Source organism: Eschrichtius robustus, chromosome 3 (assembly GCF_028021215.1).
Source record: "Eschrichtius robustus isolate mEscRob2 chromosome 3, mEscRob2.pri, whole genome shotgun sequence".
Lineage (NCBI taxonomy): Eukaryota > Metazoa > Chordata > Mammalia > Artiodactyla > Eschrichtiidae > Eschrichtius > Eschrichtius robustus.
The window spans coordinates 23,053,803-23,080,743 of NC_090826.1; the positions used below are offsets into that span (position 1 = coordinate 23,053,803).

Below are 26,941 nucleotides of genomic sequence, written 5' to 3' on the forward strand. Positions count from 1 at the left end.
TACCAGTCGATGACTGGGCCCTGAGAACTGTCTCTGCAGCTGCATGCTTCTGCCTAGTGTATGTTTACAAATGGACCATGAGCCAGTGGAACTTCATGTTCAAACTGTGCCTTCAAGGACCAGAGAGTTTACTAAATTTAGTAAGGTCAAAATTTGGAAAGGGATAGGCATTTTTTAAAAACTTTGTTTGAACATTTGCACAACTTAGAAATGTCTGGAATGGTTGACCACAATTATGTAATAAACCAAGGAGACCTCAGCCAGAGAATGCAGAATACCAAGAATTAATGATTGTATTTCAGTTTTAGAAGAACTATTGATTTATTTTATCTTTATGAGTAACATCAAGCTTTTAATACACTGTTTTATAAGATAGTCACAATTAGAGGAAGAGATACCTTTTAGAGGCTGTTCTTTTTCTATTATTGTTGTCCTTACCTATTTTAGAGATCCTACACCTGAATCTGTGTAATGAGAATATCTTAAAAGTTACCTTGAGCACATATTCAAAAATTCTTTACTTATCCTTTACCCTATACAGGCTAAGTATGTATATAAATAGTCACAGTGACTCAATGAGTGAGTGTAATGATTTTAAAATTATATGCTTGTTTCCTCCCAAAACAATAGCAATTCTAGTTAAGAAAGGTAAAGTGATGTCTTAATAATTTTTTAAAAATTTGTTTTTATATTCAGAGTTCATGGTAAACTATCCAACTTACTGTTTAGTTTCTGGAACTGGAGAAGATAATAAAAGTTGGTTCACAAAGGATACATTTTATATTTTTCAAAACGTGATTAAAATTGGCTAACAATTCTCCAAATAGAGTTGAACCAGCTTCACCAAGAAGGCTGGAGAATTCCTGAATGATGGGCAGGGAGAGAGAGTTACCAGGGTTGATAGGATGCAGTTGTTCTTATTCACTGTCCTCTCAGCCTCCACTCTCTGATCTAAGTGGACATTAGTTCTGTATCCCAAATCTGGAGCATATACCCTGAACTGAGACAGTGACTGCTTTCTATAAGTCTATGGCTCCCTGATAAGGCACTTGTTGCTACCTCGCCTGGCTAACCCTATCCACAAACCATAACTGCGTATTTTCTAGAAGTTTTCTTTTTGATTCTGTGCAAGTAATAAAAGATGCTCAGCTACTTTGGAGAAGTAACTTAGTACCCTCTTGGATGAGGTTTGGTAAATTTGAACCAGTCTCCATTTCCAGAAAATATCTTGTGTCTTAATAGAAACCCTTCAAAAACCATCTCAGGGCTAGTTTTGGGAATGGCTGTTTCATTCTGTGGACTTTAAAGAAATGACTTTTATAAATTAAATTAGATCAATAGGGAGTACTTTAGCTCTAGGGTTATGATATTACCCCTCTAAATGAGTAATGCAATAAGTAAGAACTATATTGTGGTAACCTTTTATATAGGATAATTCTACTTCCTGGCGTATCTTACTTTTTCTTTAATAGTTAGGACAATATTTTTGTTCTCTGGGGATACCTCTGCCACCTTTGACAGCATTGTTGTTGCATTGCAAGGCAACTGAATTTTATATAATTTGTGTATGACCAGGTGAAGAAAACCTCTGTCCTTCCCTCGGAAAGAAAGGTTGGTGGGCCAGAGGTAATGCTGCTGTTATGACTTGTGCTTCTCAATCAGAATTTGCTCTTGTCATGGCACTAAGCAGAAAATTCCCCCAGAACTGATCAGCAGCTGCTCAGTGATTTTTTTTTTTTCTTTTGGCTATACTAGTAAATTCACACTCACTGCCTTTTGACCTAACACATAACTTTTTCGCTGCTGCATTTTGCAGCTTTCAATTTGCTTATTTTGGCGCATGGCTGGTTGAAAAGCTGCATGAAGATATAAATATGTATTCGGAGAGAAAAACGAATTTAATTGTACCCTATTCTTTTTATGTTGTCTTTCTTCTCCCCCTTACTTTCTTTTAAAAATCATTATAATTTTGCATCCTTTCTTTTCCTTTTTTCCTTTTTTTGCTGACCAGTCCCCCAGCTACTTTCTCCCTGATACGTATCACTTAGGGGTGTGCAAAGAACCAGTGTTGAACTTCCAAACAGATCAGAGAAGGCTGGCTCAACTAAGAGAACTTAGAGCCAAGTTTTTCCTTTCATAGAAAACATCTGTCTTGACTGGATGGCAGAGTACAGAAATTGCCAGGGGAGAAAAATTTCTCAATTGGACAACTGGAAAAAAATAATTTTCCTTAAAAGTATCAAAACCATTTGCTTAATGTGTTGTATAAACCTTCATGATGGTCGTCATTATTATTTTAAATCATGATTCTGAAGGGAGGAGGGAGTTTGTAATTGTTGAGATTTGTGGGAGTTTGGTTTATGGTTTTTGGTTTTTTTTTTCTGGTAGACCTTGGAGGCTCGTATAAACTTTTATACTTTCGTTTTTCTTTTGCAGTCTTAGAAATGTATAGGATTAGGATTTTTATTCCCTTGAGCAAAATCTAATTGCCATACTGAATGAACTGTTGCAGTTTTCTAAGTCCATATGAAGAGATATGAGGATAACATTTTATATTCTGCCATTCTATTTATAATAAAAGTAACTTTTCTGATGGCAAGAAGAATGCTTCATTATTGGCTTTGCCCAATTGATCTAAGAAAAATTGGCAGCACCAAAGCAATGAGAAATGACCGAAAATTTGTGTGAATATCCTTAAAGGAGGAATAAATACTGTAACTAAGGAAGTCCAGTGATTCCTTGAACTTTGAGGACTTCTACTCTTCATACATTCATTCAGTTACCTATTGAGTACCCTACTGTGTTATAGAAACTTTGCCAGTATAATTGCCAAAGTAAAGTAAAATACAGTGTCCAAAAGATCTTGCCAAATCCTTTGCACATCCCCAAGTATCATTTTTGAGCATTTTCCATCTGTCATTTTGTTCATCTTTCTCTGTCTTTCTTGATCTTCTACCGTGAAAGCAGACACAGGAACGTGCTCTGTTAGTGCAGGATGAAGAGAAAATTAAAAGGCAAGAGAGATCTACTGAAAGCGCCTTGCCCCAGCAAGAAAATGAAGAAATTCTTCCCAAGGTTTCTATTCCAATCCCTGAGGATCACAAGTTTCTCAAAAAGTGCCACCTCTACTCTAGTACTTTTTCATCTCCTCGTATTCCTTTTGTGATGTCTCTTCTCGTGGTTCTTGCATTGGCTGTCTGGTGGTTGGTCTTTCTGTGATCGGAAAACGGGTGCTCATCTGAAATGTCAAGACTAAAACCATTGAACTTTGTTGTTCGCTTCTCCTGTGTTATCTCCTGTGTGATGCCCTCTGATCTTGACAGTTCACTGTCCTAGGGGAGAGTCTGTGATCATTTTTCTGTCAATAAAATGTTACTCTTTGTAGAATATATATCATGGGGTACAAAGGAGTAGCAATGGATTGCTCAAGCCAGTTTTCCTCACCAAAGTTTAACAAGTTTAGGCAAATCTGATTTACGCATATGGCAGGTTGGTTCTTTCCCCAAAAACTTTAACTCTTTTATCCTGCATGTTCTTATTGTTCACTGTTGCTATGTCCTCCTCTCCGGTGTTTCACAGAAAGCAGGATATCCTGTAGAAACATTTGATGGAATATTTTCCTAATCTTCGATAGTTATTTGTGGGGCATGGGCTCTGTAGTTTAAGAAAAAAATTCAAGTTGCTAACCTTTCAAAAGCCTTAAAATGATACATTTTAATCTGTGAATCTATAACCACTCCTTTTCTTGAGATATCAAACCAATATATACAAAGCCTTTTTTGGAAAAGGGCTTTTGACTTCTGTGGCCTTCTTATGTGTATTTCTGAGACGTACAGGGACAAACAACTTTATCCTGCCTGGTGTATAGAAGAGATCTGCAAAGGTTAAATGCATTTTTCACAAGTATAATGTTGATGGTTTAAGGAAAATGGTGCTGGTGCCCTTTAGCCTCCAGCCAGGGCTGAATTTTCCAGACTACTCTGCCCATCTTTAAAAGTCCTGGAATAACAAATTTCTTTAAGGTCTGTACATAAACATACCCTTCTCTGAATTAAAATACTGTGTTACTTCTTTATGAGTTAAGTAATTATATTGCTAGAAGCAATATTTAGCCATTATGATAAGCTTAAAATAGATATCGATATATTTTGTTTTTCTGATAGACTTTGGACTTGTTTATTCTTACATGTGTGTTGAAATCAATTGTTTCTCATTGATGGCCTTGTGAGCTAAGGTTCTGTCGTGACAAGTATGTGTCTTCTGTTTGCATGTTGATTTTTAAGGCTTACCTGAAGTAAATATGCGTGTGCTCTCTCTTCACAACACAACTCGGATACCTAACCTGTTGGGTTTTTTTTCCCCTCAGTATTAATGAAATCTTGCATGTAGTTTGCTTTTTATGGCGCTTGAATGTACCAATATGGATGATTTGGTTAATGTTGTCTCAAATGTTTGTTTTGAAATCTGAGTTCCTAGAGTTATCAAACTGAGATTATTGCACTTTACTTCTCAACTCTTCCAGCTGATGTAACTTCTAAACAAGACTTTTTGTTTTTAAGATGACGGTGTCTTAGAGCAAAAAACGAGAACCCTAAAGCCAAGAATCTTTTGTCCTTCAACACCCACTATTATTATTCTATCTTCTCTGGAGACATGTAGAAATAATTCTCTGGTATTTCCTGAAAACTGCTACTCTGTTATCATAGGCTATCCAAAAAGATAGGAAAGAAGTGAGAAGCAGGTTAAAATTTTAAATCTGGTATATCTTTCATGTCACAGGCTATGTCTGTTTATAAGAAATATTTTGTAATTAAGCATATTTATTGATTCACTCATAATAAGAAAAAAGAGACCTCAAGTTAACCTGAAATATTGCAGAACCATTCTTTAACACAGAAAGTGATCATCATCAGTACTCCCCTTTATCTGTGAAATAGAGATATGAGAGCTTTCCTTATGAAATAACAGAACTATGGCATTGGTTAGATACTTTTGAATTTTTTTCAAGAAACTAAAAAGGAAATAATCTTAGGATTTTGTTGATACTTTTATAACTGTTTCAGATTATATTTCCAGTTTTCATCCATGTACATAGCATTTTATTAATTATTATTGTAAATGTCCCCTTGAGTTTTGTTTCCCTTTGTATTGGAGTTATTTCAAGTCCATTAAAAGTCTAGTGTAAGCCAACAATACTTTTCAGTTTTCTGAAGTGAAGCAGGAGCCCTCAGAGGTCCTTACTGATGATCAAAGGAGAGGCCCTTTCTTCTGTTAATAGGGTGAGAATGGTTGAGAGGGGAAGGGCTGATACTTTGAATTGGACTAATAAGCTGGCCAATGCAGGCTCAAAAAATATGCCCATCACAGTTATCAGAGGAAAAATATTTTACACTGCTGCCAATATGTATAACATAAAGCTGTAAATAGTCTTGGTTTCCCTCTCACATCTCATTTCATTCTTGGTACCATAGACAGATCCAAATAACTGTGTGTTGGTTTTACCCTGGTTCAGCTTCTTAACAGCAGGTTGATGAGTGGAAAACAATTTGGACTAAAGGTATCATTACAGACCAGTAAAAAGTCTGGGGTTTTTGCCTTGGTTTTGCTATTAGTCATTTCTACAGTGACTCTGAGAAGTTCACTTAACTACTTGGTGCCCAGATTTCCACCTAGTAACGTAGAGACAAACCTACCTCATGAGAATGAATCTGTAACATGTTCCAGGAACCAGAAGCTCTGGTTGTCATTAAATTCTTGGTCTTTTGGGGACTGGAAATTAAAAAAACAAACACATTAACTTCCTGGATTTTTAAAAAAAGAAGTAAGCAATTAAATAGCTGTGTTGATTTCCATCTACTCTGTATTGATATTTGACCAAACACTTAAAACTACTAAAGTTAAAAATTCCTTGTACTCTTAAGCAATTCATCTTACCCATATGGTATTTTAGAGTGGACCATACTGGAAGATAAATCCAGCCTCTATATTTTGGACCTATCTTTTAGCCATATTCTTATGCTAATGCATGGATTATGAAGGAGATTCAGTTTGCATGGGTCAATTCTACTACTTGTTTCTATCTTTGGTAAAAGTTTTGAAGGGAGAAGATATTGACTCTGTTGACTAACATGAGACTAGTGATTATCTGTGGCCTAGATTTCGTTGCCATCCTAGATCCACTTACAATAATATTTAATAGAAAGAAATGTACTATCTTTCTATTAAATATTATTGTAAGTTTTACTCTGAAATTTCTGTGGATATAAGCCAATTCAATTCTTCCTACATTCCTAAGTCACTACTGTAGTATTTCCTATAGAAAAGTATATAAGACATCCTACACATTAGAGGTTTGGTTATTTTTTGAAGGCATTACCAATCAAAATTTATATTTAGGCTTTGCCTAGTGATCATGTATTTACAAAAGGAAGACAGAAAATTCAAAAATAATATGAGACACTTTCTCATTGTTGCTTTTTTCTTGCCAAGAGTATTGAGAATAGTAAAGATATATAGAACTTTTCTACCAAGTTTCCTTCTCTTTCCGAACGTCTTCATAGAAATTATAAAATCCCAAACTTTTTTACAGCATTCTCTATCACATTGCGGAAGACTATTATATTGTTTCTATTACACATGGAAGTTTTGCTTTTTTTCACTTTTTTTTTTTTTACTTTTCACATAGTTAAAAGTAACTCTCACGTTGCAATTAGTCACAGTTCTTGCCCTCAGATAACTTACCATCTGATATCCAGTTCTGTCCCAGTCTCCCTCCTAGCATGTTATCCTTCTGCTTTCTTCCTTTCTTTTTCTAGCTTTTCTTGTTTTATCAGCTCTTTTTCTTTCTGGCTCCGTTGCCCATTGGTTGCTTCCCTATGGTTTATTCAGTTTTATGTCCCTACCCAATGACTTGCCCTCTCTAAAAGAACATTTTGGAATTCCTGGAAATCCTAGCTTCTTCATAGATCACACAGGCACTTGGGGTTTTTTGTTTGTTTTTTAGATAAAGGAGTTGGGGGAGGGGGTGGGATAGTTTTGTAGCTTTGGAAACTTCTTGTAGCCCAGAATCTGTTGAGAAGATTGTATTGCCGTTATATCCTGAAGCAGCATACCAGCAGAGCCTGCATTCTAACTTTGCTTGCCTTCTCTGACAGCCTGGCTAACCTTTACATCCTCTATAATAGCCCCCACGTGATTTGATTTATAGCACTTTGATATGATACAGTTATGGAAACTTACTTTCTGTTTAACATTCTGATTTTGACTTAGAGCCCCACTAGAAAAAGTGATATTAAAAATTTGAAATGTTAATCCATCTCTTTTAGTTTTGCCTGTCTCCTCAAAACTGTGAGATTCTCAGAGGTGTGAAGCCTTGTTTTATCTATCTTTGTTTGCCAAAGATACCTTTGTATCTCAGATATATAATGAATAATTAATATTTGTTAAATTGAATTAAAGAATTAATAACATGGTAATGGATAAAGTCTAACTTTTCACTTAGAATCTCTTGTATTAGGACACAAGTTTGTGTCAAAGTAATCACCCCATGCCCTATCAGTACATGCAGGTAGCCCAAAAAACCCATATACGGCCCGGAAGCCACTGTCTCTCCTATTAATCCTGTAGTATGGTCCTTGGTTTATTCAAAGAATCTACGTATACTTCTACGATAGGTGTCAGTCTCTCTTGTTAATGTCTTGTAATTTGATTCAATTAAAAGCTCTTATCCATTTACCACACTAATAATCAACTGTTTTCACTATAGAATGTATTATCGAGATCAGGGTACTTGTTTATATGTGTAAATACATCTTGGAGTGTGATACCATGAAGAGAACCTGTTATTTGACATTTTGCGTTTATCTAAAATACATTTCAGAGAGCAGTTTGATACATTTGTCTTGTGTTTTATATGATATAAAAACACCAAATGTATCAAACTCTTGTGGTATCAAGAGTTTTGTATGTCAGATAGACCAGGGGTTGACAAACTTTTTCTGTAAAGGACCAGATAATAACTATTTTAGGCTTTGCAGTCCATATAGTCTCTGCCAAAAGTACTCAAGGTTGCCATTGTAGAGTGAAAGCAGCATTGACAATAAATAAACAAAGAAACATGAATATGTTCCAGTCAAACTTTATTTTTGGACACTGAAATCTGAGTTTCATATAATTTGTATGTGTCACTAAATATTTTTCTATTTCTTTCCCAACCATTTAAAAATGTAAAACCATTCTTAGCTCATAGCCGTACAGAAGCAAGGAAAGGGCTGGATTTGGCTGCTGGCTGTAGGCTGCTGACCCCTCTTATAGGCTAGAGAGACAGAGAACTGATCAGTTAGATTTTCTGCCTTTGTACTGTTTCGAAGAGTTGTAGTCACAATCTTAACATCTTCATTCAGTGTTGAAGTATTTTTGGTCTTGTTTAGGGTTAGAAATGGAAAACAAAAGACAAGGCACTCATTCCTATTTATCTGGCAGCCAGGGTACACCTGAACGATAATCTAAAATATCTTTACCACCACGACACGCCTGCCTCTGTCAGTTTCCAAATTGTTCTGTGTTAACTGTGCTCTTAACATGTTCAGCGACAAATCCAGCTAACCCCTTTGTTCTTTTTGGTTTTTAAGGGTCTGCCCCTATCTCCCCCTAAGGAATAAAGAAACAATTCCCAAGTTCACCTTCTCTTTAGCCGGGTTTTAGAGATATCTAATGAACATGGTAAAGAAAGTGAAGTGATTTTCACTCTAAATTTTTGGTACACCATAGTGTATAAATTTAAGGTTGGGTATCTAAGAGAAACGTTTTAGAAGGGTTCCTCTTTCAAAATAAAGATTTCTCTGAGAGGAGTTCCCTACTTCAGGGCTGATTTGGGCAGTATTTACCAAGAAGTCAGAATAAAATAAAGTTATATACTTTCGGAGGTGTCTTTGCTCCCTAGTTGACTGTTGTGTTCTGAAGGATTCCTTGATCTGTAATTAGCTTTGGGAGGTGCTTTCTAACACATTCCTAAATCTATGTTCCTTTCCCCCTGGTCCAGGATCCTTTAGCTATGATACACGGTTGAATAAATTGTTTATTCATTAGCAGTTGAGCAAGATATTTAAGCCTAAAGAAATCTGCTAAGAACTTCTCTTTTTGGAACATTTTCTTTGATATTTTTCTCATGTTATTTGCTTTGTTAATATGTAAAATTATTACGAATAAATCTTATTGCAAATCTGATTCTGGTTGCTACTAATCATTAAGGAAATGAGTCAGTAATGCTGCACATAGACAGACCCACTACCAAAAAAGGGGGAGAAGGAACCTCTGCTTCAGCAGATCAGCAAGAGATATTGTCAGCCAGTCTTTCTAGAAAAATTCTCTTGTTTTTCCCATATTCTCACTCTTCTGGGTGGCCCAGTAATTGTCTTATGCTCAGTCCTAAAACAGAGATAACTTATGCACATGCGTTCACTACTGAGAGTATTAATGTTTTAAATCAGCTTTGGAACTATTTGACTTATTTATACGAAGTTTTAAAAATATTTTTTTTCTAACCCACTTAATCAGTCACTACAACACATGTAATTGTCACATCTGTTAGAAGCATTTTTAATATGCTGAATTTGTCTTTTTTGTTGTTTTTTGTTTTAAAAAGAAGCACTCTACAAATTAGTAGTTATTAATGCCTCTCTGATCATATTGAAGAGTGAGGATGGAGTGGGTGTGGATATGCGGGGCGTGAGGAGAGCTGCTCCTATAATGTGGAATTAACAGAAGGTCCACTGCTTAATCTCTTACTTCACCTTGGTGAACCTTATCTCTTATCTTACTCTCACAGTTCTAGATTCTATTGTATCATCCAGGTGATTACTTAAAACCAACACTGCACATTTTGAAGTGGTCTGTTTACTAGCACAAATTATGTACCTTGTTGCCATGTCTGAGTAATACAAAATTTTGTAGTGTTTCTCCAAAGCCACATTCCTTTTAGGAATTTATTGGAAGTGTTAACATGGAAAACCATTTCACTATTATAGGATTTTTTGGGAAGAGAAGACACAGCTAATTAATATCTAGTCATCGTTTTCTGTTGTATATAGTTCTGTGGAATCAAGGTGCTATTTTCTAGATATCAAATTGGGGTATAATATTTGCCGTAAGTGCTTATTATGGCTTTAATCATTTTTGGAATTGGGACTTCTGAGAAATCCTGCCAAGTGTATTTAATTGTGTTCCATACTAAATGATCAGAGTTTTTGTGCTGGTTATAGCCCCTTCCTTTCCATCTCCATCTCTTCAACTCAACCCTTCTTAGTATAATGAAATAAACTTGACTGGTCATGTCTGGTCTCCTAGACATGTTTAGTATAACTTGTCATATATGCTCAATCACTTTGATTTCTATAGCTCTATTCAGGTTTGAGAACACTCATTTGATCTGTGGAATCCTTGCTGGTGAGTGCAGTGTTAAGGCAAAATTTTCTATTATTTAATAGTTAAAATTTTGCATCAGGCACTGATTTTACAGCTGTTTGCTTTTTCATTCACCTATTCTGGGGATAATCTAATAACAGCACTATTTAGGAAATGATGAAAACTATGTTTGAAGGATAATTGTCATTGGCAAATTCCATTTGCTGGCATTTGTAAAAGGCTGCATTATAGAATGATTTTGATTTTCCTAAAATAGGCAATTTTACCAACCGTAATTTAATAAAGGCCAGCGTCTTCCTAAGTAAGCTCCTTTATCCAGATGTAATTTTTATATGCCAGAGAATAGCAATGGACAGTGAAAATGACTCAAGTTTTGTGGAGAAGCTAGTGAGCACTATAAAGATGTACTTCTAGCCAGGGACCAGTAGCATACCAACTTTATTTTAAAAAAAAAAAGTAGGGGAAGATATAGCCAAGAGAGAAAATTTAGACTGAAGAGAAATGTATTGCATGATTAAGAATGACACACTAGAGAGGAAAGATAGAATTTTAAAATCGTCTTTTGCTAGCCACGTGGTTACTCTGTTGTTAGTTTATCCCCATCTTGAGCATTTGTGATTCTAATGTCCTTTTCTAAACTGCCAGTTGGCCTGAGTTTTCCACCAAAAGTGTATCAAAACTATTATTTATGAAGGTTTTGGGGGTGGAGGGGCCAGGGGATGTTTTTGTTTTTGGTAATTTTTGTTCTCCTTTCTTCGTTTGTTTCCTTTTTCGGCTGAAGAATGGGCTACTGCTGCTTGACCTGTCATCTTTATGTGCTGTTTACACATGGCTTTTACAAAAGAAGCCATTACCACATCTGATTTATCTCTTATTGCAAATGCCCCTTTAAAAGCATTTGTTTTAACTTAACAAATTAAAAAACAAAAAAAAAATCACCGGGTTAGCGTTATTTTATAACCAAGGGAAACACCGATATTATTAATTTTTCAAAATAGGAATAAGATTACAAATATCGATAATATAGTAAATGTATAAAGACATGTATTTCGTTTTTTAGAGCTTTTTCCCAAGGCACTTAAAGCCATTCTTTGCTGAGACATAAACTTGCCTTGTTTTGTTAGAGAGAAGTATGTGGAAACAAAGCACTCGCAATTAACTGATCTTATCAGGATTGGAGTCTACTACATTTTTTAGTTTGCATGTTGCAGACCATTTGGGGGTATTATTTAAATACATCTTGATAATTTAAGTGACTGTAATATTTATTGTTTACTTCAGCTAAGAACCAGGAGCTGGACTCTTCTGCTGGGTATCTTCCTTCTGTGCTTAGCAAGATAACCTCGATTCCTGCTGGTTCTGTGGGCATTTGCAGTACAAAGCATTTCTTACGGGGTTTGCAAAGCAAGGGTAATGTGCTCTGTGGGTGTATATGTGTCTGTGCACACCCCTCCCCCTTAATCCCACTGCCACTTTCTGCTCACTCCTTTTTTCTTATCAAAACTTATTTTTTTTAATCAAAACTTATTTTTTTAAATTATATAAGCCTAACGAATCCCCAAACCCGTTTTTCCTGACATACAGGAACACGGATAAAAGTTTAATGTATTAACTTTCCCTGAGGTATTTGCATTTCCATAGGCCACAGAGTCATTGCAAAGATAATGGTGACATTACAGAGCTGATCATATTGTTAAGCAGTATTTCCGAGGCTAGTCCTAACTCTCAGTTTACTTGACTGAATGGCAAAATAGAATGAAGAGAATGTGAAAACCAATGGTAGTTTAAGAGATGTGGTGGATTTAGGGTTCCATTGGGTAAAGTGACTATAGAGATAGTATGCTAAATCTCAGAGTCTCTTTTTACAGAAAATTTAGGAATTTCTGGAAGCAGAATCTGTGGGTTGTAGCATAAAAAGATATGCTTTGGGCTTAGAAACAGCAATAAATCTATTAAACTTTAAAATGATTGTAAATTTTGTGACTAATCAGAAATGTTCTCAAAACTATTAAAAATGGCCTATCCAGTGTTCTTCATGAGAATCTTGGCTCAGGAATAATTAAATATCCTCATAGTGTATCAATTTTAGTTCTTATCTTCTATCACAGTTTTTTTCTTCTAAGTTCTACCTGGTAATGTCCTCTAAAATATAGTGAGAACCTGGGTCAGAACGTGCTAAGCTGAAAGACCAGCCTTAGTTAAATCCATAGGGTTGGCTAATTTGGATACTTAAGAAACACTAACTTCCATAAGGACTGGTTCTGGTTCATGTTCCTTTGCAAAAAGTAATATTTTAAGAAATATAGTATAAAGACAAATAATATCTAGTATTTGCTTAGCACTTCATTTTGAACACTCTGCACAGTTAACCCTCACAGTAGCCATATCAGGTAGGTAGTGGTGTTCTTGCTTTATGTGATAAAATTGAGTCTCAGAGCAGCTCAGGGACCTACTTAAGAAAAAGCAGTTTTTAAGTGAGAGAACTGGAGCTAAATCCAGGTCTTTGATGTTTCAGTCCAGTGATATTCTGTTATGACACAGCTATATCCTAAGTCACTTAGTCCCCAAGTGAAAATGTGATGAAAGTTACAGAAAGTGAATTAAGGAGAGGGTTGGAATTTGTGAGGCTCTAATGACTTATAAAACTAGGTATTAACAGTAGTGCTCTAAGATCCCCAAACCACTAATGAGTTGATTTATTAATACTGGACTGCCCTTAACTTGCCTTAAATCCCTCAGGTTGTTTCACAGAATGTCCCAGAACCTGAAATAGGATCTTTCAGTCAGTAGGAACCGGAAGATGGGGAATAAGAAATGAGGTCTTTCCTATTGTTGAGACAGAGAGTCTCAGGGCTTTTGTTTGGCCTTGGGGATAATCTGGTTCCTGGTTTAAAAATCATTCAATAAAAAGAATTGAATTTTTTAGAAGAAAGTAGTTGTTTCCTTTACGTATTTATTGGGGATATTTAAATAGATCAATAGTTCAAATTCCCATTAATTAAATCAAACCTCAAGTCCCAGGTCTGAGGAAAATTAGATTGGTGTCCAAAAGCAAACAAACCAAAAACACCTTGTCATCAAACCAAATGACATTTTTTTTTTTTTAAAAGGAAAAACTGTTCTTAAATTTATTTATTTATTTTTGGTTGTGTTGGGTCTTCGTTTCTGTGTGAGGGCTTTCTTTGGTTGTGGCGAGCGGGGGCCACTCTTCATCGCGGTCGCGGGCCTCTCACTGTCGCGGCCTCTCTTGTTGTGGAGCACAGGCTCCAGACGCGCAGGCTCAGTAGTTGTGGCTCACGGGCCCAGTTGCTCCGCGGCATGTGGGATCTTCCCAGACCAGGGCTCGAACCCATGTCCCCTGCATTGGCAGGCAGATTCTCAACCACTGCGCCACCAGGGAAGCCCCAAATGACATTTTATAATTCTAATAATTATTTGTTCTTCATCAAAGAAAGTATTTTTGGTTTTCTGTGCTCGAGCCTCTAAGTATATTTATGTAAAAGTGAAACTCTTGCTGATTTGGAAGGGAATGTTTGAGACTATTTAAGATGGCACTGGTAAAGTGGGTTAAGACAGGATATTTATGTAATTTAGTGAGAGAATTTGTATTTTGGTCTGGCCAAACTAAGAAAATTCTTTTGCAATCATCATTTGTGTTTCCTTCTTCTCAATTTAGTCATTTTGATAAAATAAAATGTTACCTTAGCATGTTAATTGCCCTTCTCTTAAAATTTGCCTTGTATAATTTCAGCAAGTAAGAAAACCCATATTTATTAATTTGTCTATAATGTCTGTTTGAACATGCATATATATATGATGATAAAATTTTCACAGGTATTCTAAAAATAGATCTTTGAAAATACTGAGTAGAATATGAAGGAAAAGGATTTTTCTGAAAACTTAATATTAAACATATATGGATTCCAAGACTCTCATTAGAAGTTAGCTTTGTAACTGATATCACTGTATTTTCTTCCTTCTTTTAAAATTGTTCTGTCAGCTGTCTAATTCTGCTAATGGTGGACTCAGTAACATTGTTGACTGGCTCATTTCAGTGTTTAGTGTAATGTTATAATACCTGAGAAGGCACAAAAAATAACAAGACATTGTAATTAAGCTTACTGACCAGCTCTGATAAAGTTTGCTTTCTCCCCAGGGTTCCACCATTGCCCAACCACCACACAGCCCTGAGTTTATTATGCAGACATATTTAACTGCTATCTGTACATATCATTGTTAATACCTTCATTCAGCTAAATCTAAGTACCCTGGAAAATGGTTCACTGCCTTCTTTTATTTATCTCAAAAGCACCTAAAAGAGGATTCTCTTCTGAGGTGGCAATTAAACAACTATTTATTGAATTTGGTCATTTCATTCTGCTGTCTTATACTTAATTTCAGTAAAAGAAGGTCTCAGCCTGAGGTGTAGGGCACTCAGCCAAAACAAAACAAAACAAACAAACAAAAAACCACACACACACACAAGAAATATAAAGCCTTCTGATGTGAAGTATCACAGTGTTTATCTATAGTCTATATCACTAATCTAGAGTTAATGTTCAAATCAGGTCTTGGATACTTTAATATTTTATATTCCCAGTTGCTATCATGACTTTGGCAAGAGAGTGATAAGTTTCCTTAAGTGTCTTTACTGTTTCAGAGGCAGATGTCTAATAAGAAATTCACAGAAACTCTGTGACAACTCACAGATACAACCATATTTTTAGTCATATTCCTGAGAATATCCCTGCCATTTCTAAATCAGAAAGCATTAAACAAAATGTAACGAAGCTACACCTTAAATTTGAGCTATTTCTTCTCCACTCAGATAGATTGTCCATCATCCTTGACTTTGACTTTCAAAATCCACTCACTCAATTACTACAGTTTCATATTATATTCTCCATATAAAAGAGAATTTTTATACTATTTACCAGTTACTGACATTTCTTATCATTCTTTCCATTAACTACTTTTTCATTTAGGAAACCATTAAGGTTTATTTTTAACTGTTTTCAAAGGCTTGGAGGATATTAAGGATTTATCAGCACTTCCTTCATAAATCGTTTACCAGACTCTTTGGGTTTTACAGATCACTTCATTATGAAACCAGTGTAAAAGCCTGCATAAGAAAAATTATTTAATAGCATTTTTATTACAAAGGTAATACATATTCATTTTAAAAAGGTTGGGAAATACAGAAAAACACAAAGAAAGAAATTAAATTATTTGCAATCCTACCCCTACTGATATTTTAGTATACCTTGATGTCTTTTTCATGTATATAATTACACACATTGGAAAATATAATTTTTAAGTTGATAAGAAATAAAACATAGCATATTATTAAGAGGGGGATTCAGTCTTTGGAGTTAGCATTTTTGCCTTCTTCCCTTATTCCAACAATCTAATCATGGTCCTGAAATGAAAGTATGTCCCTGAAGGCATATGACAAGGTTGGCAGGGAAAGAGCTGCTGTTCTTCATTTGGTCCTTAACTGCCTACCCAGGATTTTAATGTATAGGAAGATAAAATGAGACAATAGCAGCTTCCCTTTCTTTTTTTTTTTAACAGAGAAAGGAATTGTTTTCCTATTGCCATCTAAAGGTAAAACTGGACTTCATTAAGCAAGGAACAAGGACAAAATGTGTGTGGGGAAAATTACCACCATAGGCCCTCCAGAAAAAAACTTATATGGTTCTTGCTTATGTAGCAAAATTTTAGAAAGATTTTCAGGATTTATTTTCATTGTGTTGCTTATAGGATAAGAGAGTCTTGTCAGTATAACTGTACTTCTCTCAATAGTCTCTTCAAATATATAAGTCCCTTCCTTCAAAAATAACCTAAAACGAAAGACTCTGGATTGCATTTAATGGAGTAGCAGCAAAATACCTATAAAACACCCATATCCTGCTCTTAATGATATCTGTAATCCCTAAGTCAAGGGAGAGGTTATTTATAACTCACAAAGTCACATACATACTCAGGGTTTGACGTTCCTGTGACATAATCCGTTTGCGTAAGTCATTTTCAAGAGAAAGCCTTTAGGGAAAAAAAAAATATCTCTTGATTTCTGAATTATCATACTTAGCAGGAACCATTGACTTTTTAAGTAAAATTGAGAATTTTCAATCAAATAATGTTCCTGCTCACTTAAATATTGGTCTAACATTCTTCCTTCTCATATCCTTTTATTAAAAAATTAATTAATTAATTAATTTTTGGCTGCCTTGGGTCTTCGTTGCTGAGCGCAGGCTTTCTCTACTTGTGGCGAGCGGGGGCTACTCTTTTGTTGCGGTGTGCAGGCTTCTCATTGCAGTGGCTTTTACTTTGTTGCGGAGCACAGGCCCTAGAGCGTGCGGGCTTCAGTAGTTGTGGCACACGGGCTCAGTAGTTGTGGCTCACGGGCTCTAGAGCACAGGCTCAGTAGTAGTGGCACACGGGCTTAGTTGCTCTGTGGCATGCGGGATCTTCCCAGACCAGGGATCGAACCCGTGTCCCCTGAATTGGCAGGCAGATTCTTAACCACTACGCCACCAGGGAAGTCCCCCTTCTCATATTCTTGAAACCAACTAGACAGCCTTGTGGTACTTTATACAGGCAACTGGTCTTTCTATTGTAGCATCCTTCTTATAGATCCTGCATCAGGCCAGACAAGCAGCACATCAGATCTCAATTTTATCTGTCACTGTGGGTGGTGCAGACGCAGTCATATGTTTATTCATATCCTTGAGAAGATCCCTTTAAATTTTCCAGACTAATTTGGTATATGCAGCTGTGCAGTATCTTATATAATCCAGTGGTCCATGCTGATGGTCATAGCCAAAGGCACAACACTGTCAGTTAAAATTCCTCACTCATGTTAGATGCCAAATTGTGGGTGTCTTATGTCATGGGGATTTTAGATCTTCTTTTTGACCCAATCTTTTCTTCCGGCTTTCCAGCCTTCTCCTTATATTTCAAAGTATAGTGTCGGCCACTAAAACCAGACTCTGCTAAGAGGACTTTGGACAACTTTGTGCTTCCCAAAAGAATAGTCAGGTTTAGTGTATATTCTTTTGAACATAATAGGACATGTCCTTTGGGCCTACTTGAGATACTTTCTGTTGCCATGGGAAGAAATGGGCTTAGAATCAAACACTGACCTTAGTTTAAACCTTGGTTCCATCACTTCCTAGCTCTGACTTGCTTACCCTCTCTGTTTCTTCATCTATAAAATAGAGATAGTGACTACCTCATAGTGAGGTTGTGAAAAATTAAATAAGAAAACCTGTTAGAGTGACTATCACACGGTGAACATGCAATAATGTTAGTTTTCCTCTTATTTTACTGATGTAGGAGATAGAATGCTGGACCAGAATGCTGGTCTGGTCAAGTGGGCCACTTCTTATGTTCTTTGTAAACAAGCCTTTTCAGTTTTTTTTTTTTTGAAAGAGCATCTCTGTTTTTTTTTTTAATTAATTAAATTAATTAATGAATTTTTTATTTTTGGCTGCCTTAGGTCTTCGTTGATGCATGCAGGCTTTCTCTAGTTGCGGCGAGCAGGGGCTAACTCTTCATTGCAGTGCGTGGGCTTCTCATTGTGATGTCTTCTCTTGTTGTGGAGCATTGGGCTCTAGGCACGCAGGCTTCAGTAGTTGTGGCACGCGGGCTCGGTAGTTGTGGCTCACGGACTCTAGAGCGCAGGCTCAGTTGTTGTGGCGCACGGGCTTAGTTGCTCCGCAGCATGTGGGATCTTCCCACAGGCTCGAACCCCTGTCCCCTACGTTGGCAGGCGGATTCTTAACCACTGCGCCACCAGGGAAGTCCCAAGCCTTTTTAGTTTTTGAATAGCACAAGGCAAAGCAGTTCTTAGGGCTCCTGGATTTATTTGGTATAATTTCAACAAGTTTTTACTGAACATCTATTACGTGCCAAAAACTGTGCAAGAGAGATAACAGAGCTAAGAAACATAGCAAGTTCTTCCAAGTCTAATGGAAATGACAGATGAGTAAACCAATAATGACAGGGTACAACGGGAACAAAAGAGGCATGGTATCTAAATATACTTTAGGCAGCCGGGGGAAACTTCCAGAAGAACTGACCTGAGCTGAGTATGGACTTGCAGGCAGAAGGAACAATACGATATTGACAAAGGCACGGAGGCAAAAGAAAGCATGCTCTGTTCTAGGAACTGCAAATTGTCTTGAATTAATGGAGAGAAGGATGTGTGTGGAGTTACAGCAAGGTGAAGCTGGAGAGAGAGGTAGGAGTCATATTTTAAAGTATTTTCTATGTCTTAATAAAGGACCTGAACTTTATCCAGAAGGCAATGAAGAACCACTGAAGGATTTTAACCTGAAAAATGGAATTTTCAATGTTTCATTTTAGAAATAAATATTTTCACGACAGAATAGAGGATGTGTTCAGGGAAGGTTTGAGATGAGAAAGAAGGAAGGAAGAAAGAAAAGAAGAAAAATGGTTTAGGACATTAGTAGTAAGTGGGGTGAGGCATTATTAGAGCCTGAATGAAGATAGTAAGTGTGGGAATAGAGAAGAGTAGACAGATAAGGGAGATATTAAAGTGGAATAGATGAGTTTAGTTTGGGGCATATTGTGTTCCATATGCCTGGGAGAGTGTCCAGTAAGTAGTTGGCTGTGTTGTCCAAGAGATCTGGACAACAGAGCCAACTGGAGCGGCTGATTTGACCATATGTGAGAGTGCTCTAAGTGGTAATCCAACCCAACTGTTATCAGTTTTCCTTTCATTTCCAGTGACTGATAGATATTAGGTGATCAGTAAATATTTGCTGAATCGATATTACTGTGGCTACAGCTTTTACCCTTGGTCTCCTCTATTCCTGCTTTGAAAAAAATGATTGATCTATCTAATTTTACTCAGCAGTAGGCAACTTTGGGCCAGGTGGTGCTGGCCTAAGCAACGTTTAATTCACAAATGGCTTCTTGATGACAGACCACTACTTATCACTTGAGCAGACTGGTATAAAATTGGCTCTTACTTGATTATCTTAGGTATTTTCCTGGTTATTAATCAGCCTTCTCAGTTGTGACAAAATTATTTGGAGAAGTCATCAAGTACCTCTCCATGTGAGTGGGTGGGGATATGCTATTCACAATGCTAGAGCTAGCATATAGCAATTTGAAAAAGCCTGTTTGTTTATTACCAGCTGGTCTATTTTTGGGCAGCTCCATAACAGCTTGTCTGACTCAAAAGAGATGGTGAGATAAGTGCCCTAGAAAGTAGTACAGTGTGTTAATAACATAACAACAAACTCTTTCTAGTGTCCTCCAGGCCCTAGCCTATTATAGGTGCTCAGGTAATGTTGATTGAATTAAGTGAATCTACATGGTAATTGACAATTACAGAATTTACATGCTTTCATATATATTATTGTATTTGATCTTCAGAACCCTGTGAGCCAAACCAAGTATTACTCTCATTTTAAACATGAGGAAATTCATATACCCTTAGCAAGAGTAGTTTATGTATCTCTGATACATCTGCAGACAGAGACAGTTTCTCTTGTCATCTCTCAATTCTACCTTTTCATGTCCTAAGTAATATTCATGATCAGTCAGTAAAAGACCTGCCTAATGTGAGTTCAACTTGTACCACTTTGAGATGCTCTTGAGTTGACTGTTTCTAGAAGTAAGTTTGGCCTGGAGTTCTTGAGTGCAGTGCATCTTTTCTTACCCTTCTTGGCCACTGGTTTATACTCATCAAAATGTAGGCTGGTTTACAACTTAAGGAGCAGCAGTGATTTTTTAAGAAGTATAATACGTGTAGTGTGATTTGAGCACTAAAATGTGTAAGCTGCTCCAAGTGTACGTCATCTACTCCAGGAACACCTTTTTAAAAGAGTCCTTTTCTGTTAAGTTCCTTTATGGCGTGCATGTAATGTGGTAAATTGATCTTACCAAAATTTCAGACCTAAGTGGCTTATGTACAGCTCTCTGGTGAGCACATGCAGATTTTCCTGACATTTGGCTTCTGTTAGATTGTTCATTTCTCAAATGGTTCATATTCTTTTCCTAATAGTGTGAATTCCTACTTTTCTTCCACCCACAGCACCTTTCTTTAAACTTTAGGAGTAGGTCTACTGTGATGTTATCTTCTCATCCACATTCTCTTGAAAGTTCTTATTTTAGATCTATTTTCCCTGTGATGTGAGGCATTTAGCCCAGGAGGGAACTCTGTGTTTCCAGGATTTATTTCTCTTAGGGGTTGGAGATATGTCATTCATCTGTGGAGAAATACTTCTCAGCTGCTCAGTCGCGTTTATTCTGTTTACAAAGAAATGTTTCACTATTTTTGATATTATAGTTAATTCTTTGACCATGGTTGGATTAAGTCTGTGCTGGATGTACTCAATTTCCATATCTCTGCCAACCAACGTCTAGATTTTAGCTCCTCCATCATGGGCCAGCATGATAATACATATGGCTTGGAGATACGTGGAATATTTTTCAACCTGACCAGACTCCTCAAGCATATGTTTTATTGACTCATAAATTGCATTGTGTCATGTGCATAGTAATGAGTTAGGTATTTAGGAATAGTGACTCCTCTAAGTATGAAGAGTATGTGTTATACAGAGAAGACCATAGTAATACGAAGTGCTTGGTACTATGTGAAGCACATCGAAATCATTTCTCAGATTAACCATGTTGTAGAAATATGACCAAAATGAGGTTGGAATCACTTAAGCTGCTGACATGTTTTGTGAACAGTAATTCTTCCTTTTGACCACCTCAGGAGTTAAGATTCTTGGTTTATATTAGTGTTAATATTTTTGAGGCCTCTTGGAAATCATTGTTGATTCTCAGAGTTCACTGTATTCCCCACGTATTCCTAATCTTCTTGCTTTTGTATGTGTTCATTCATTTGTAGAATAGAAATGGCATTCGCACAGAGGAGGTGGCTGCCATGACCAAGGGGCCGTCTACCAACCCTGACTCTGAATGGGAGGGCCCCAAGCATTCAGTAATTCCTAGTAAGAGCCAAATGACAACCCCGTTGGAGTCTCCACAAAACTTTGGCTTTGGCTCCCTCTCCATAAGCAGCAAGGAGACAGAACAGAAGGAGCAGGGGGCAACTGGCTATCTTGATATTGAGGAAATGTCGAGAGGTCCAAGTGGGGAATGTGTAGGAGTGGAGGAACAGGCCAGTGCCTTAAAGTCCTCAATATCACCAGCTTCCTCTCAGCTGCAACTTGCTGAAAAAAAAGCAGAGAGTAGTGAAGAACATGCTATACCAGGAGAGCCTGTTGGAGAGCAAAATGGATCATTTCTTGACTCTCGTGTGGGTAACCAGTTCCCCACCCTCATTCGAAGTTTCCAGGTAGTAACTGATTCAGTCGTGCAGATCTAATGACTCACTTTGGGAGAGGGCCAGAATCTATTCTGTGGAGGAGGTGGTGGTGGTGGCAGTGGTGAGGGTAGTAGCCTCTTGACTTTTTTTCAAAATCACAGAATAAAATTGAAATCCTTGATTACTACAAAGAAATTTATTCAGAGTCACTAACACCAAGGCTAGAAATGCTTTCTCCCCTGTTGACTTAACAAAACTCTTGGGGGTAAACTCCAGCTGTTTATCTTTATGAAGCTGGTGTAAGTATGCTCCTCTTTTCCTTGCTCAAGTATGGGCTGTGTAAAGAGGTGAATTTCTGAGACTTCTGTGATGAGGAGCCCTCAGTGTTCTGAGACCCTGCTCAAAAAATTAAAATACTCTTAATTACAAGGGGTAACTGACTTTTTAAATAAGGAATCAGGCCCCAAATAATTTTTTCTGTATTGCAGCCACATAGCGCAGCCCACCACTCCCACTGACCCCACTCACGGGAGCTTCCATGATTATAGGTACTAATCTTCTATGTTAAGGTGGATGGCCACTTAACTTTACCACAATCAAATGGTAGTTTTAGGGTGATTTATAGTCTTGGGGAAGGTGAGCTGATGGACAAGAAACCTTTGATATTTCGCTAATGTTCAATCTTCTGAAATTCTGAGATTAATCACCAGGTGGTGGTAGAACTGATTATTTTCTCTCCAGTTTTCCAAATACTGTTTCTTTTCAATAACTCCAAAGTGAATGTCTGACATTGATTTGAAAGAAGTTAATGAATTCCAGGGGAATGTGTTCCAATGCCACTGCTATTTCATGTACCATTTGTACTTAGGGGAGGAAATATGGCTGATTTTCTTAATTTTAATGGTACAGTCACAAGGACAAACAAAAGTGAGTGCTATTTGGCAAGTAGTTTTATATTAAAATTCTGAAGGTCAGTCTGAAGTGTTTTATATCACCAATCGTAACTGTCTGATATCATAATTTTCCATTAAGCATATGAAAGTGATTATAGTAATGCTGTTCTTTAATATCTTTCATGATTTGACACCTTGTCAGGGCTACTTTGGAATAGTGTCCAAGTCTTTGGCAAAGATTGAGCTAGCCCTTTGCTTGATTACAGCAATCACTTTGATCAGCTCAATGTCAGAAGTTTAGTTCTCCACAGCCTTCAGAAGACTCTGGTAACTCTGTTTCTTTACTGCTTCACAGCCTCCCCTGGTGAAGACTCAGACCGTCACCATCTCAGACACTGCCAATGCTGTGAAAAGTGAAATTCCAACCAAAGACGTCCCTATAGTCCACACCGAGACCAAGACCATCACTTATGAGGCTGCCCAGGTAGGACACAGTTTGATATTTCAGAACCAAAGACTACAGTAAACATGATAAATATCCTTTCTTCACAGGGTTGCTAATCACTTGCTGCAAATAATGCTAGGCTTTTCTGGGGCAGTTCTTTTCAGAAGAGATTACTGATCTCAAGATGTCCCAAAATACTTTTTCAAAAGCAACATTATCTTGGCTCTGATTGCTTATATCCACCCAATTCAGTTAGGGAAGGCAGTCTAGTGTAATGGTTGATAACATGGGCTTTGGGTCAAACAAATCTGAGTTCAGGTCCCAGCTTTTTTAAAAATTTAATTAATTAATTAATTTATTTATTTTTGGCTGCGTTGGGTCTTCGTTGCTGTGCGCGGGCCCTCTATAGTTGTGGCGAACAGGGGCCCCTCCTCGCCGCGGTGCGCAGGCCTCTCATTGCGGCAGCCTCTCTCATTGTGGCGGCCTCTCTCGTTGCGGAGCACGAGCTCTAGGCGCGTGGGCTTCAGTAGTTGTGGCATGTGGGCTCAGTAGTTGTGGCTCGCGGGCTCTAGAGTGCAGGCTCAGTAGTTGTAGCTCACGGGCTTAGTTGCTCCGCGGCATGTGGGATCTTCCCGGAGCAGGGCTCGAACCCGTGTCCCCTGCATTGGCAGGTGGACTCTTAACCACTGTGCCACCAGGGAAGCCCCAGGTCCCAGCTTCTTCATTTGCTAACTTAAACAAGTGGTTGAACGTCTGTGAGCCCTGATGCCCCCACACCCCACCTCCACCCGCATGATGTTAGTATCTACTTCATGATTCTGTTGTAAAGCTTATATAAAATACAGTGCTGTATGGAATCAACTTGAGCACCACGCCTGAAAGTGTAAATAAGAAACGGCTATAATAATTATAATCAATTTATTACAATTAAATTTAAAATCATGTAAGAATTTAGTACTTAAAATTTTTGTTTACTTCCTACTTTTAGTAATATTTCTCCTTCATTGTTAGTAATTTCAATGAGTTCGGTTGCTTGTGTTGAGTTGTTTTTCTTTTATATATATATATATATATATATATATATATATATATATATATTTATTTATTTATTTTTCTTATTAGTCATCCATTTTATACACATCGGTCTATACATGTCAACCCCAATCTCCCAATTCATCACACCACAACCCCCACCCTGTGCCGCTTTCCCCCTCTGGTGTCCATACATTTTTTTCTCTACTTCTGTGTCTCAATTTCTGCTCTGCAAACAGGTTCATCTGTACCATTTTCTAGGTTCCACATATATGCATTAATATACGATATTTGTTTTTCTCTTTCTGACTTATTTCACTCTGTATGACAGTCTCTAGATGCATCCACGTCTCAACAGATGACCCAATTTCGTTCCTTTTTATGGCTGAGTAATATTCCATTGTATATATGTACAACGTCTTCTTTATCCATTCGTCTGTCGATGGGCATTTAGGTTGCTTCCATGACCTTCCTATTGTAAACAGTGCTGCAATGAACATTGGGGTGCATGTGTCCTTTTGAATTATGGTTTTCTCTGAGTATATGCCCAGTAGTGGGATTGCTGGGTCATATGGTAATTCTATATTTAGTTCTTTATGGAATCTCCATACCATTCTCCATAGTGGCTGTATCAATTTACATTCCCACCAATAGTGCAAGAGGGTTCCCTTTTCTCCACACCCTCTCCAGCATTTGTTTGTAGATTTTCTGATGATGCCCATTCTAACTGGTGTGAGGTGATACCTCATTGTAGTTTTGATTTGCATTTCTCTAATAATTAGTGATGTTGAGCAGCTTTTCATGTGCTTCTTGACCATCTGTATGTCTTCTTTGGAGAAATGTCTATTTAGGTCTTCTGCCCATTTTTGGATTGGGTTGTTTGTTTTTTTTTAATATTGAGCTGCATGAGCTGTTTATATATTTTGGAGATTAATCCTTTGTCCGATGATTCATTTGCAAATATTTTCTCCCATTCTGAGGGTTGTCTTTTCGTCTTGTTTATGGTTTCCTTTCCTGTGCAAAAGTTTTTAAGTTTCATTAGGTCCCATTTTTTAATTTTTGTTTTTATTTCCATTACCCTAGGAGGTGGATCAAAAAAGATCTTGCTGTGATTTATGTCAAAGAGTGTTCTTCCTATGTTTTCCTCTAAGAGTTTTATAGTGTCTGGTCTTACATTTAGGTCTGTAATCCATTTTGAGTTTATTTTTGTGTATGGTGTTAGGGAGTGTTCTAATTTCATTCTTTTACATGTAGCTGTCCAGTTTTCCCAGCACCACTTATTGAAGAGACTGTCTTTTCTCCATTTTTTATCTTTGCCTCCTTTGTCATAGATTAGTTGACCATAGGTGCATGGGTTTATCTCTGGGCTTTCTATCTTGTTCCATTGATCTATGTTTCTGTTTTTGTGCCAGTACCATATTGTCTTGATTACTGTAGCTTTGTAGTATAGTCTGAAGTCAGGGAGTCTGATTCCTCCAGCTCCATTTTTTCCCTCCACACTGCTTCGGCTATTCGGGATCTTTTGTGTCTCCATACAAATTTTAAGATTTTTTGTTCTAGTTCTGTAATAAATGCCATTGGTAATTTGATAGAGATTGCATTGAATCTGTAGATTGCTTTGGGTAGTATAGTCATTTTCATAATATTGATTCTTCCAATCCAAGAACACGGTATATCTCTCCATCTGTTGGTATCATGTTTAATTTCTTTCATCAGTGTCTTACAGTTTTCTGCATAGAGGTCTTTTGTCTCCCTAGGTAGGTTTATTCCTAGGTATTTTATTCTTTTTGTTGCAGTGGTAAATGGGAGTGTTTCCTTAATTTCTCTTTCAGATTTTTCATCATTAATGTATAGGAATGCAAGAGATTTCTGTGCATTAATTTTGTATCTTGCAAAGTTACCAAATTCATTGATTAGCTCTAGTAGTTTTCTGGTGGGATTTTTAGGATTCTTGCAAACAGTGACAGTTTTACTTCTTTTCCAATTTGTATTCCTTTTATTTCTTTTTCTTCTCTGATTGCCGTGGCTAGGACTTCCAAAACTATGTTGAATAATAGTGGTGAGAGTGGACATCCTTGTCTTGTTCCTGATCTTAAAAGAAATGCTTTCAGTTTTTCACCATTGAGAATGATGTTTGCTGTGGGTTTGCATATATGGCCTTTATTATGTTGAAGTAGGTTCCCCCTATGCCCACTATCTGGAGAGTTTTTATCATAAATCAGTGTTGAATTTTGTGAAAAGCTTTTCCTGCATCTATTGAGATGATCATATGGTTTTTATTCTTCAGTTTGTTACTATGGTGTATCACATTGATTGATTTGCGTATATTGAAGAATCCTTGCATCCCGGGGATAAATCCCACTTGATCATGGTGTATGATCCTTTTACTGTGTTGTTGGATTCTGTTTGCTAGTATTTTGTTGAGGATTTTTGCATCTATGTTCATCAGTGATATTGGGCTGTAATTTTCTTTTTTTGTAGTATCTTTGTCTGGTTTTGGTATCAGGGTGATGGTGGCCTCATAGAATGAGTTTGTGAGTGTTCCCTCCTCTGCAATTTTTTGGAAGAGTTTGAGAAAGATGGGTGTTAGCTCTTCTCTAAATGTTTGATAGAATTCACCTGTGAAACCATCTGGTCCTGGACTTTTGTTTGTTGGAAGATTTTTAATCACAGTTTCAATTTCATTACTTGTGATTGGTCTGTTCATATTTTCTGTTTCTTCCTGGTTCAGTCTTGGAAGGTTATACCTTTCTAAGAATTTGTCCATTTCTTCCAGGTTGTCCATTTTACTGGCATAGAGTTGCTTGTAGTAGTCTCTTAGGATGCTTTGTATTTCTG

General features: G+C 37.1%; 1 protein-coding gene across 12 annotated transcripts in view; it reads left to right on the forward strand.

Annotated features, from left to right (window-relative positions):
- EPB41 (erythrocyte membrane protein band 4.1) overlaps nt 1–26,941 on the forward strand; it is a 203,286-nt gene that overhangs the window by 156,350 nt on the left and 19,995 nt on the right. For 7 of the 12 annotated variants that reach the window (XM_068539321.1, XM_068539311.1, XM_068539310.1 and 4 more), the window contains 2 exons: nt 1,576–1,626; nt 22,982–23,110. In XM_068539321.1, the coding sequence (XP_068395422.1) occupies nt 1,576–1,626; nt 22,982–23,110 (180 nt within the window). The remainder of the gene's footprint in view (nt 1–1,575; nt 1,627–22,981; nt 23,111–26,941) is intronic. The other 5 variants (XM_068539315.1, XM_068539314.1, XM_068539317.1 and 2 more) reach the window with 2 other exon arrangements.